General features: G+C 47.2%; 1 protein-coding gene across 1 annotated transcript in view; it reads right to left on the bottom strand.

Moving 5' to 3' along the window:
- igsf3 (immunoglobulin superfamily, member 3) overlaps nt 1-14,277 on the bottom strand; it is a 65,039-nt gene that overhangs the window by 15,584 nt on the left and 35,178 nt on the right. Inside the window, exons 3-6 of the mRNA XM_083996333.1 lie at nt 9,765-10,184; nt 6,261-6,647; nt 3,438-3,839; nt 171-599 (exon numbers count right to left, since the gene is read on the bottom strand). Of these exons, the coding sequence (XP_083852459.1) occupies nt 171-599; nt 3,438-3,839; nt 6,261-6,647; nt 9,765-10,184 (1,638 nt within the window). The remainder of the gene's footprint in view (nt 1-170; nt 600-3,437; nt 3,840-6,260; nt 6,648-9,764; nt 10,185-14,277) is intronic.

Genomic DNA, 14,277 nt, shown 5'->3' with positions numbered 1-14,277 from the left:
TAAGAGCAATTAGAGCAACCAGAAATCCTATAAGCTCTGTTGAATTCACTCTGTGTGTCTGTGTTTCGTCTGTGTGAGTGATTCTGTGTTGATCCCTGTTTGTGTGTTTGTGTCTGCGTCTGTTCCAATTAGGTGTGTGTCTGTCTGGCAAACAGCCACGTGGCTTTTACCTGGCTGCAGGACGCTGATGCCGAGCAGGTTGGACGTGCGGTTGGCCACTCTGCTCCAGCTGTTGTTGTAGTTTCTCCTCCACAGGATGGCGGTGCACTGGTACTTCCCCGCCTCGCGACGCCCCGCCCGGGTCACCGACAGCCGGAAGTTGGTGTTGGAGTGGGAGCGGTCCACCGTGGTGCGGGTGCCCAGCCCGAGCAACTGCTCCCCCCACTGCAGCGTGCCCTCGCGGGTGAAAGTCACCAGGTCTTTGAACTCTCCCTGCTCCTCGTCTTCGGCCTCCGCGGCGCCTGCCGGCATGAAGCGCCAGGTGACGGATGTGGGGACGCGGGGGTTGTGGCGGGGCTTGACCAGGCACAGGAGGTCAAACGAGTCTCCGAAGGTTACAGATGGCGTCCGCGACGAGGCTGACACCATGAAGGAGGACTCTAGATGGTAGAGAAAGAGAGAGGATGTTAGGATAATGCACACTCTACTGCCAACTGCATAATAATAGCACATCACAGCTTGAGTGTGTGATTGAGCCTGTTCTCTAAAAGCTTAAATTTCAGCAAATGATGTGTGTGTGTGTGTGTGTGTGTGTGTGTAGAGGGGGTTCATAATTGTTATAACAGGAAGGAACTTTCCTTTTAAGCACGGCCACCAAGAGGAACAAAGCCTCCTGCTGGAACAAATACGGATAGTGTTTACTTAAAGTGCACTGGCTTATTTATTGTTAAAGCACCTTTCAAACTTCACAAGCATTTTCCTCCATCATGGCCATTACGGACTGCACCTAAAGAGAGCCATTTAGCTTATACTATGTGTATGTGCACGTATATACACGTTACTGTGCTTGTGTGCAACTATGAGCTTGTGTGTGCTTGGTTGAGAGTGTGCGCCTCAAAATTAATGGTGATGCAACAAAGAAAACCCAGGGGAGAGATTTCCTCTAAGCGCTGATGTTCGATCTACGCCCAGCTCTTTGCCAAGTCTAAACTATCCTCATTAGGCTAAAACATTCACCCAACTCCATATGTTATTGCCAAGATACACCTACACTGGAAGGAGAGAGACAACAAAGAAAACGAAGGACTAAATAAAGAAAAATACTTTTTATCTGTGGCCTTTTAATAACCTGGCTCAGCTGCGTCTATTTCAATGAACGCGAGTGATTGAGCTGGAATATGAGACAGACATTCATACACAGATAAGAAAAAAGAAATGACGTGGGAGGTGGGATGGAGGGATGTTGATGAAGTCTGATTTTATCCAGATCCGATAATTCATTTCCTTGAGACTTCGCAGATTTCTCCATTATGTTCATGTCAACAGCCCCGTCGCTTTCCCCCTGTCCCTCACCCTCTGTCTTCCTCCCGACAGCCGTCATCCCCGGTGTCCTTCGGGGTGTGTAATCAATGGCTTTCTGTCCAGACTTGGCTACTGCTGGGACAGCCGCCTGGGGCCATAATTCTCTAATAGACAATAACTTCTCCCCTCTCGCTCTATCTCTCATCTCCCTGTGCCTCTCTTCCTCCCCTTCCTTAACTGTTCGCCTGCCTCTGTGGCAGAAAAGAGGATTTCACGCCGACCCATTTTTCCCATACAACTCCGTCTTTTTGTTTGTGTGAATAAGTATGAATGCGTTTGTTTCCTTCACTGTACAGAGTGTGTGTGCGGTGGGATGCTAGAGTGTGTCTATGAATACCTGCTGCACACTGGCTTGTGTGTGTATATTCATAATTTGCCACCCCAGACGCCCCGAGGGCCCCTACTGAGCACCTTTGTCTTGACTGTGGCAAAAAAAAACCCAAACAAGATTCCTGGAGGACATCCTTCATCCACCCCCATCATGTCTTGTCAGTAAGTGGTGGGAATCAATAATGGAGGGAGCTATGAACTACATTAGGATACACTATAGTAATCGTATATAATATCTTGGGGCTGCTTGGGTAGAGTGGGCGAGTCTGCAGTTCAATCCCTGCCTCTTCCTGAACCCTGACTTGCTCAAAATGCGCATGCCTGCATTTTGCATGGAAGCTCTGTTGCCATCAGTGTGTGTGTGTGTGTGTGTGTGTGAATCAGAGGGCAAAGGTTGTAAAGTTCTTTGTAACTGCTCATGTAAAAAGTGCTATATAAAAACACATCTATCTTTATCTTCTGCCTGTTGTCTGGTTCACTCAGAGGGCAAATCCAAATCTGAAGCCAAATCTGAGCTCAAGAGGGAAACCGGACATCAATTTTCTTCTTCTTTATTTATTAGGTGCAAGGACTAAAGAAGCGAGGTAAGGGTTGTAGAAGAAGAAGAAGAGGAAGGAGAAGGAGAAGGAAAAAGACGAGACACAGGAAAGTACTCTATTTGAATAACAGGTTTAGGTCCAATGATGCTACATTTGGAAGCTAAAGTGAGAAAACAAGGACCCAAAACAAGTCTGAGACCAAGTAAAACACACGCATTGGCCGTCACACAACAGCGCGCATTTGGAAAATCCTTTGATCAACAAGCATGGAGGAGGAGGAGGAGGAGACGGAGACGTCGAGGAGTGAAGCTGAGGAGAGAGACGAGCAGCTTTGGACTTCTTTTCCCTCATTTGCATAATACGTCCCTTGTTCCTCAAACTAATGTTTTTGTTGTTGCCCGAATTTAACAAATGGCCACTTAAAAAGTGACATCTCTTCTCTGCAGCACTGCCGTGTGTTGCTGCAGGGAGCTAATCCGTTGGCTGTGTGTGCGTGTGAGTGTGTATGTGTCTACATTAGGGTGTGTGTGTGTGTGTGTGTGTGTGTGGAACCCAGCGCTCCTGGCCTGCCAGCTCCCAACTGCCCCGCTCCAGTGGCTTCCTCAGCCTGTACCGAGGATGTTGAGCTTAACTCAGCTCTGACAGAGGAGACCTCCAGACTGTGAAACACATTGCCCCTACATTTCCATTCTAATAATTCTGGCTAATCCATATGGGGGAGTGCTAGTGTGTGCGCGCACCATGATGGGTGTCATAGTAGCGCTGCCCCCTCGACGTGTGGCAGGTGGTGTGAGAAAGACTTTGTGTGTGTGTTTGTGTGTGATAATGGCTCGTTCCCCGGGGCGCTGCATGAATAAACCATGGTGTATTCTAATATGTGAACTGCATGTTCTGCCTGAGCCATTCATCAGTTTTAAGCACGTCACACTTCACACACCTCCCTCTCTCTCTCTCTCTCTGTCATGTTCTGAGTGTTTACACGCCTTGCCGCCTCAGAGGTATACCGTGTGGACAATATTTGGGTTAAATTGGGCTGAAATAACTTACCGACAGTCTTGACAGTGACCGTCTTGGTGGCTGACTTCTCGCTCATCTTCTCCCAGTTTAGCTCAGAATCGGTCTGAATCCAATCAGTGGCCGTGCAGCGGTACTGGCCCTCGTCTCCGGGCAAGGCGTTGTACACCGACAGGGAGTACGCGTCTTCCCGGATCTTCTCCACGCGGATCTCCCCGTAACTGGCGCGCTCTCTGTAGGCAGGGCCGTGCCAAATGGTGCCGTCTCGATCCACGGATGCCACGTCCTGGGCCGCTCCCGTCCCCTGCTTGTCCGTCCACTGCCAGGCGACCGACAGGCGGCCCGAGATGGACTGAACCGAGCAGAGCAGCTGGATGGCGTCGCCCTCCAGGACCTCGGAGGAGTTGCTGGACAACGACGCGGTGATGTTGCTCTCTGAGTGGGAAGATAACAGAGACAGAGACAGAGAGGCGAGTGTGAGAACGTATGGAACAGAAAAACAAGGGAGGAGTTTCTTAAAATCTCAGCCCTCTTTCATGCTGAATCCCACAGATAACAAAAAAATCACATTCTCCGTGTTGAATCATTCAGTAGGCCAGGGGCAATAAAACAAATTGTTGAGTCTGTTCCCAGAGGAGCACAAGTGCTGTGCAGGTATGTTTGCATGATTGCATATGTGTGTGTGTGAGATAGAATGAGTGTGGGGTGGAAGATAGTGCGGTTTGCATCTGGCCTCGGGCACATCAGAGTGACAGCCAGAGAACAGACCCTGGTGAGATATTGTGTGTGTGTGGGTTCAGATTCTTTCTCTCTCTCTCCCTCTCTGAACCTTGTGTAGCTGTGCTGACCAAGTCCACACGGACGCGAGGAAAAAGCCTGAGATCACAGGGCTCAGTGGCACTTCAGAAGAAGAGGAGGATAAAAGTCTTTACTGGCTCCTCTGCTCTGTTTTTCTGCCTCATCTCCGCTCTCATCACTTCAAGCGTCCATCAAACATTATGGGGATGTGATTGACCTGAAAAGCCGTCTCAGCTCTGTGGGGCCAACACACTGCTGCTGTCTCTTGGGGGTGTGTCTCAAGGTTTTTTTTTTTTTCTCCCCGGTTTCCCCTCAGGCCAAGCTCTGCTGCTTCCCTCTTCACCCCTAATCAGCATGAGCTCTCTGTGAATATGGAATAAACTCGCCTCTTACTTCTATCACACTCAAATGAACAAAAGGAAAATCCTTCATCCTTTTCTTGTTCTTGCCCGTGTCTCATTTTAACGGGTTCATTTTTTTCCCCCCACAGCTAAAAACACACTGGATTCTATCATTTTTGACACTGAGAAGACTGTTAGACTGACAGAGATGTAGATCCTCGCTTAAAATCCTCTAGTTTCTGGACAGTTTCTCTAACTTTCCTTTTTCCCTTTTCTTTGGCCTTCCAGTGCAGTATATCCCCTGCGTCCTTGCTCTTGACATTTCTATCTATATGACAGAGATTCAGTATGGCGTGTGGACTGTCTCTCCCTTTCCCTCTGAAAAGGTAAACTCATCCATCAACACTGATTTGTCACAAGTGTTTACTTCTGTTTTTCCTTTCCTGTCACCTTTGTCTTCCTCTGACTGATCAACTTTAACCCCTGTCACACCCTGTTACTGACTCTCTTCCAATTCCCACAATTAGAGTGATGAAGCACATCCTGAGACTGTGCACGTGTGCGTGTGTGCGTGCAGGTGAGGGAGAGCAGACATGAGAGGGCAATTTGTGCATGAAATAAATGCCGCCTGACCGCTACCGCTGCGCTTCATGGAAGTTCTCGTCCAATAACCATGGCTATTATCCTGTGTAAACACTATAAACATCTTTTATAGGGCATTACGGTCTTTTGTTGGAAAAACAAAACCTCCCATACAGAAGGGTTCCCTGGAGACGGCTGCAGGCTCAGGGGCCATTGTTTTTTGGGCTGATTTAGCAGAGGGTGCAGAGCGGTCAGGATTAAGGTAGCCTCGGCTGCTCGAGAGCAGATACAACTCTGTGGTTATCGTGCTTTATTATACTGGTAGCAGCTGGCTCCCACCTATTCAAATCCTCAGAGGCCTGGCGGTGCAAAGATGAGATGGGATGGTGCATGTGACCCACACTGATGCAAGCGTGTAAAAAAAAAATCTCTGTGGCAGATGAGGAGACTGTCAGCAAGGTTTTAAATTTGACTGTAAATTTGCATCACCCAGGCTTGGGAGCCCGACACAACTGTGCCAGCCGCCGCACCCCCCCACACCCCCCACCTCTGCTTAACACAGCTGAGGAGGACTGCCCCGGCAGAGCACATTAATTTAGCCAGGGGAGCCACTTAGAGGGCCCTGGAGAGCTAGGCCCCTTTCTCTGCTTCTTTTCTTTTTCCACGGTTTCATTTCATGGCTGTTAGCTCAGCCTCCTTGAGTCTGGACTCCACTGCTCTCCATTATCCCACTATAGTGTTACCCCCCCCTCACTCCCCAGCTAAGCCAAGGAAATGGGAAGGACCATAATGCTGCATTACCAATCCTTAGCAATCCACTCAAACAGAAAATACATCAGGAATAAGAGCGCCATTATCCTTTCCTCGCTTACTCACAGCTAACAATAGAGGCTGTGCAGCTATCTGTTATAGGCCACCTTGTAGCGAGAGTGAGGGGGAGGGAGGGAGAGAGAGAGTGCGCAAAAGAGACATAGGGAGAGACATAGAGAGAGAGAGAGGCTGGAGAGGAGCACAGCATGACATTCACTGCCTATATGAAGATAAAACTCCTATTATGAAATGCTCATCATTCTGTAATAGACAACCAAGGATGGGACAAGTAAGCCAGTGGCCTGGTGAACACATTATTACTCACTGAGCGACTGGACGGTGATCTGGACATTGCGAGACCTCTTGCTGCGGTCGATGAAGTCTCCCGTGGGCGTCTTCTCCCGCTCCGTCACGCGACAGATGTACTTCCCGGCGTCTTCGAGGTGCAGGTGCTGCAGCTTGAGCAGGTGCACGTTGGGGCTCTCCTTGCGCACGGTCATGTGACCGGCCGCCTCTCGGGCGATGTAATCGGGGCCCAGGACAGGCACGGCACTGGGGCCCACCACGGCCACCGGTGAGCTGCTGAAAACCCACGACACCGAGAAGAAGCGCTCAGGGACGTTCTGGGCCTCAATGGTGCAGCGAAGCTCCAGCGGCTCACCGGCCGTGAAGGACCGTCGCTCCGTGCTCACCTGGATGCTGAAGTCCCGATCTGAGAGAAGGAGACACAGAGAGCGCATGTTAGGTTAAAGGCATGTAAAGTAGAACAAACAGAGATGAGATGAGACACAACACTTCATCATTCTTTTATAATTATCCTTATTCTATAACAACTTCCACAAAACCAGTGAAAATGTGACCAACACATGAAATCTATAAAACTGCTGAGCTTTTTTTTTATTTCCCACAGTCTGGGATGCATGCCCTGGTAACATGTTGACCTCCCAGGGAGTCTCTTTTTGCTGTGTGTCTGTCTGTGTCTGTGTCTGTGTGTGTATGTCTCCGAGTGCCTGTGCCTGTGTGTGTGTGTGTGTGTGTGTGTGTGTGTGTGTGTGTGTGTGTGTTTCTCCCTCTCTGTCTCTGTCTCTCTCCATGTCTCCCCTCTCCCCCTGCCTCCCCTTGGTTTCACCTCTGCAATAAAAAAAAACACATCTAATTAAAATTCTCTTCAGCAGTCTGAAACAGAGTCTGGCGCTCCCTCTTCCTCATCCTGCACCGTCTCAGAGAGAAGCGAGTAAACACTGCTGCTGCTGCTGTTAGCTCCTCCACTTGGGCAAATTACAATAGTCTGCGCATGTGCTGCTGTGCGAGTGTGCGTACGTGCGTGCGTGCATGGCTGTGTGTTCACTTTTATTTGCCTTATTAATTTCCACATGATGAGCATGGTATGCATCAGAGACGGGCTGCTTTGCCTCTCAGTGAGGTGGTAGCCGTCAGCTGTAATTACAAAGCCTTTAAAAAGGCTTCCTGCAAACCACATTCATGGAAAAGTTCAAAACGCGCCGTTGGTATAGTGCTCATCATCGTGGGAGGGATGTTCTGGAAATGGGGTGAGGTAGGGGGGGACTCACTGTTTTAACATAAACACATGAATGCAATGCGCACACTAACACATACTACATATTGATATACAAATGCACAAAGTGTGTTTACTCATGCAGAAACAATCATCATTACCAATAAACAGGAATTTCTTTGTTGAGAATTCTGACTTTCTGATTGATGCCAAACATTCTGGCTGCAGCTCTAGAAAACATGAGGATTTGCCGCCTTTCTCACTTTTTTAGCTTTGGTGTTAGGTTTGTTTGTCTCCTTGGAACTGCAGTTTTGCAGAATGAAACAAATATAACAAACCATCACTAGATGAATTGATAATGAAATAATCAGTACTCGCAGCTATACTATAGACACACATGCTCATAAAGGCGTAGGCGTGAAAAGAACAACCGGCAGATAGCAAAAACAAAGAACAGCCCTGTTACAACAAGACAGCAGGACGGCAAGTCTCTGCATCACCACGTTTGAATTAACTGTGAAGGAAGAAGAAGAAGAAGAAGGGAGGAAAGCTTAAAAAAGAGCCAAAACCTGCTTTGTGTAGAACTGGTCACTGCTCAGCGTGGAGCTCTATTAGGGTCATGTTTTACAGGAAGAGTTCGACTGAGAGGATGCAGAGGCTCGGGACAGAAAACAACACTCAGCGCAAGTAGCAGACGGAAGTGGATGATGAAGAAAAATAGAGGGAGCAGGACAGAGGGGGAAAAAACACAGCGATGAGACACGACTACAATGGAAGAGGAGAGAGGGAGAGACAGGAAAAAAAGAAAGAAAGAGACAGTAAAATCAGAGTGAGAGGTACATTAGGATTCTGTCCGTTGCTCCTGTCTGTGATGCCGGCTGTGGGTGATTAGCTAGTGATGGGGCTGTCTCGAGATCCACTCCATCTTCAATAATAGGAGTCTAATGGAGGAGCTGCTACCTCTCTTTCTTTTCTTCTTTTTTTTGAGCAAATATGCACTCGGACAGGTGCACACGTCAAATACAGACTCAGCCTCGAGCTACGCAAGCTGTGTCCTCGTCATATAATACGTACAAGTACACAAGAAGAAATCCAAATGCATTCACACCCACAACACATACACATCTGAGCTGGAGCACTCACGCTCACACTTACATCCGCGCACAGTTTGCTGTATTCTCTTTGTCACGCAACAACACCTCCATCCATTATAGATTACAGAGAAGACAAAGAGTGACGAAGGGTGCTGAGAGGGGAGCTCTTTGAGCCTTTTGTCTCCTCCCTCGGGTAGCAGGAACTCATCTGACAAACCTGCTTCGCATCTGAGTCACCATTCTCCTTCTCATGCACCCAGCTCTATCTGGGGCACTATCAAGTCGTATTGGTCCAGAGCGGATCTGATGCCTAATGGAGAGAGGCAAAACGATTCCACTTTGAAGTGATTTACTGGCATAAGACACTTGCCACTGTGTGCTGCCTTGGTAATTGAGCTAATGTCACAACTGTTTATCATACCATCTCCGTGGAAACTTTCTCGGAGGCGTACAAAGGGATTGTTGTGGAGCGCGGCTTAATGGGCGCGCTGGGGGTCGCATCAGGTCGGAGGTTATTGGGACATGCGAGTCGGAAGTCGTTTATTAATGTTCCATCCAGTCTACAGTAGATGCTGACAGCTTAGTGGATCATTATCATATGAGGAATATTCCTACCTCAACGCACTCTTTGTTTCTCCCCTGTACTTCCATAATGGATCCCCTGTCACTTACTCGACCCCGTGTCCTCCTCCCTTCCTCCCCTCCTCCTTTGTCTTATAACTCCCTTCCTCCCTTCCATTAGACAATCTCCTCCTTCAGAGCTTGACCTGGACCAGCACGGTTTCTCCCACTAATGCACTCAACCACACACAGTACTAGACTGGAGTGATTGTTGGCGCAGAGTGATTGAAAAACCCATTCTTGGCTTCTGATCTCTGGGCCATTCGTTGCCTGGAGGGATTGGTGTATGTGGAAGCTATAGGGGTCTCCCGTGTCAAACACCCACGCTGTTTGGAGCTGGTTAAATTATTCCTGGATTGCTTGTAATATTGCCCATCAAACAGACACAAATACAAAAGTGGGGAGTCTGTGGAGGTTTCGTTAAGCCCTTTTTAGTGCACTAATGAGCTTAGTGCGAGATACTGATCAGCAATCAGAGGAAGCCAGCCCACATGCATGCGTGTGTGCTTGTCAAAAGGACAGGGACATAAGAGCAGAGCAGCCTTTACCCACCCTCCCTCCCTCCCTCCCTCCCATTCTCTTGTTTCTATCTACTCACCAGTGGGCTGAATGCGGAGCTGAGTCTTTTCGCTCTGCTTGCGGGTCATGGCGAACCAGCTGCCGTCTGTGTCCTGAATCCACTCAGCAGCCTGGCAGTAAAGCAGGCCCTGGTCCACGGGCTGCAGCTTGTGAATGGTCAGCCTGTAGGACGTGGCGCTGGTTTTATCCAGCCTGAGGTCCCCCGCCGTGATCCTCTGCCGGTACGTTCCCCCGGAGCGGAGAACAAAGTCCCTCGACAAGGTGACCAGCTCCTGAGGCGGGGCGGCCGCGTCCTCGGGAGATCGAAGGTACCAACCGACCGACAGGTGAGTGTGCTGCACTGTGGTCCGAGACACCTCGCAGGTAAGCTGTAGCGTGTCGCCCTCCACCTTGGACAGAGTTTGGGCTGGAGCCGTTACAGTCAGCGAGTCGGCGATGACTGCAAAAATAAAGAAAAGAAGAGAGAAAATTAGCACTCAAGTTAGAAAATGTGGAGGCTGTTGAGGAGGTGAGGGAAGATTAGAAACCACCTGCACACATATAAATATATAAAAAAAGTGTTACATGCCATGAAATAATGTTGTTCTCATTGGCAGACTAGCCATAATAAAACAGACTATTTTGGTTTGCACTCTTATGGAGGTGTAAATAAACCAACATTCTGCTGTGAGTGGTTGAAAATCTGATTTACTCCCTACTGTGAGGAAAAAGTGTTAATGCAAAAAAAACATTTGTTCTGAGGTGACTGCTCTCTATTTCCTTTTTAATATGTGTCTTTCACATGTCACGATGCGTTGATGACATTTCCTCTATCTCACACGCGCAGATTCCTCTCATAGATCCCTCTGGCACTTCTTTCAGACTGATTATATCCCATGAGGTTAGCTATAGCAAACAAAACAGCCCCACACTGGCATCTACCAGCCACGCTCCGCCTCGCTAAACTTTTCAAACATTTTTTTTTCCTTTGATCACACATACTAAATATATAAAACAGCAAAAAATGTTTTAAAATCAGCCCGGTCTTTCCATCTACACTACAACAGAGACGGACTTCAAGCCAGATGGTTGCAAACAGGGGAGATGAGAGAGGAGGGGACAGCCAAGTGCGAGTGAGCAACAGAGACATCAAGATTTGATCATTTCAGAAAACAGGATGGAAACACTCCAAACATCGACAGAAATAAACACGTACAGCTTATAAAAAAAATAAAAAAAAGCAGCCTGTATTAGCTGAAGAAGTATTTTTGGATGTGTACCAGTCGTCTGTGAATGTGTGTGTGTCTGTGTGTGCGTGGTAGAGAGACAGAAAGTGACTGATCGATAGCACTGGACCTAAGATTCCAAAATGTCACGCATTAAAGCAGAAGTGAGTGATATATTTGTGTTAATATAAGTCTTAAATAGTTATATCTTCCGACAGCAATCACTTACATAGAGTGTTTGGACTGAAACACGGGTCTCTCAGTCCCTCTGCTCTGCTCTGAGCCGAAGAGAAAACATTTATCGTATCCTACAGTTTTTATCCAATGAGGAGAGAGAACGGCATGCAGGGCTGTGTGTGCAGCCAAGGAACGCCGTGAATGTGGTGACGTAGCGACGAGGACTGTTATGGTGCGTTCAAGGAAACTCGTATTTTTCCGACCGTGAAGTGGTACCAGTTCGATCTGGTACGAGTTCACCGGTCGGAAGTTACGAGTGGCCGTTATAATGACTTTCACCGGTAAAACAGGTCGGAAAAACACGAGTGGGTTGCCTGGAACGCTACAAAGTCGTAAGTTGTGACTTGAAGCTGTAATTTACGGTTTCAAAAGCCTGCCTGGAACGCAGCATTAGCGAAAACGACCGGATCACTCACTTCTGCTTTAATGCCAACCAAAAAAAAAAGAAGTCTTAAGGTCATATCTATATATAAAAAAAAAAGTAGTTCCAGTATGCTGAGTGTAAATTCTCACAGCTGTGTTAGGATGAGTGTGTCCTCACAAGACCAGTATCCTGGTTGTCTCCTGCAGACATGTGCACATGCAGACACGTACACAATGGCTAAGATGCAAAGACTATACTCTGCAGAGAAGTCTGTGCTCACGTCGGACAGCAATCAACCATGTAAGCCTCGCCTGGATAAAATGAATCGAGTGAATAATGCAGAGCGATGCTTTCTTGCATTGCCATGCGGTGACTGGGAGCCCTTCTTGGAATCCAGAAAATGGAATTGCTTTGTGCGGGTATATGCAAGTGGAGTGCTTTGTCAAGATGTTTGGCTATTCAGACTCTTAAGGGATTGTCATTGTGAGGACTACAAATCAGCACGTTTCAAGCCTGTGCTTCTCCTCAACTCACCTGCTATGTGGGGGAAAAAAGTGCTTTGTGCCCACTTTATTTAGACTATATGAGAGTACGTGCTACCTGCTCGCATTTACAGTAAACGAGCGTCTTGAGTGAGTCCTGTGTGCACAAACATGGGTGAAATTGAGAGATGGAGATTGCAAGAACAGAGGAACAGACACCACTAATGAAACAAACAAGGGGGGGGAACAAAGGCAGAGAGATCAGAGACAAAAAACAAAAGAAAGAGGGTGAGGGCGGAGAAAGGAGGCTTGACATCTGGTTACTGGAGTTTAACAAGACACTCAAAGAAAGGAAACAACAGGAAAACAGAAGTGGCAGGAAAATAATGTGAGTAATCAGGTGGGTCAGACACAGTGCCACTCTAATGAGATGCTACATTAAGGAGATATATACAGTAAGACCAGACAGGAGTAAACAGTTTCCTGCAATATTTTTGAAGCAATTGTGAAAACACTGACAAGGTCTGAATGAGTAATCCACTTCTAAATTACCTTCAGTACCTGATAAACACCCCAGCAGTGAGGGAGGCTAATGGCAGTCATGGGCAGCAATAAAACCATTCTGCTGATATATTTGTTTGTTGGTTGTATGGTAAAATGACAAACATGGGAATCTTACTGGGCCTGAATCAGTGTTTATATTCCGGTGCTTTATTTATAATAGGTTACAGCTGAGCAATCTGTCTCTCCTAATGGCTGTTGCTATTGTTCGACGAATCAGTCTCGTCGAAACGGGAAGATTCAGAGTGAAAAAAAGAAGAATGACAAGCGAGGTACAAGGATGATTCAAAGAGTGGGCAGTGTTGCCGTGTGTATGGATGTATTTACAGTATACAGCATATAAACAAAAATGAGCAATGCCTCTCTCGTGGTACTCTGCTAATTTAAGGCTCGTGACGACATTAAATCAAAGTCGTTTTCATTACACAACAACATTGTTTTTGGGCTCTTGAAGGACCCGATGCTGCCAAGTCCTCTGACTTCCACTCTCCAGTCAACACGGAGTGAACGGCAGCCTCACACAGACACACTGTTACCACAACAACACACCTACGCTACAACCTGCCATTGCCATAGCAACCCTCCCACATGATGACGTGGGCCTTTGAGAACACCCCGGGTTACTATAACAACTGTGCAACTCCCCCGACCCACCCCCAATCAGCCTCCTACCCAACCCAGTCTTGAACCTGACATCGTCTCCGTGGACACCACCTGGGGAACAGAGCGTGGAAACAGCTTGGCTTGCTTCTTATTGAGATATTTAACACGTAAAATCCACTCAGCCAATCAGATCCCTATGCACAAGTATATCTGGAAGGTGGGTGTTTGGAGGGGAACCAATCAGATGGCACCGACCGATCTCAGTATTTCCGAGGGTCGAGCTGAGGTTGTAAACACACCAAGATCCTCCAGTAGTCCCACTGACCTCAATCTGGGAAGGATTAAGAACAGCATGAGATGGCATTCTCTGGCACACACACACACAAAAGGGAGTGTGGTGTGTATCTACAGTATATACTCACTTTTGCCACTTGTGAAGACATCGTATCACTTATTTTACAGTGCTGTATGCCTAATTACAACCGTTACATTAGAAATCTGGAAATACTCACGAGGTCAATGCGCTTTTCTCACACTCAACGAATCCTATATCCAACTATTAAGTGTTGCCAAATCCTTATATAAAACCTAGCCATGTGTGTAAAAATTACAATTATTATCCAGAAACTATTACTACAAGCTTTGATGAGCTTCACTCTGGCCTTGCATGTTTCCTCATTACGAACGTGGGCACAGTATTGAAGAGACTCTCCCATTCAGCACCCTAGCGATGCATGAATTACTCACCATCACAGCCAATGTGTATCAATCCCCAGGTGAAAAATAGTGCCAACCTAACCTAGCAGTTACCTCAGTGTGCCAAGTATGATGATGGGAACGGGGATGGAAGTGTGTAACGTATTCAGGACATTTAGCATCACATTTAGTCATTTCACCGCTGCAAATAATTGTGCACGAGTTCAGTGCAACTCAATGAACCAGTCTTTATTACCATAAAATAAACAGCTTAGGGAATTTCTAAAGGTTCTAAGGTAATTTTCCTTATTTGTGCGACATTCTTAGAGACTAGATCCTCTAAGTGCTTGTGATTAAAACATTTTTACAGATAAATTAGGTAAT

The sequence above is a fragment of the Trachurus trachurus genome, assembly GCF_905171665.1.
Source record: "Trachurus trachurus genome assembly, chromosome: 21".
NCBI lineage: Eukaryota > Metazoa > Chordata > Actinopteri > Carangiformes > Carangidae > Trachurus > Trachurus trachurus.
The sequence above is the reverse complement of the archived record's forward strand: the minus strand, read 5'-3'. Positions and strand labels throughout refer to the sequence as shown.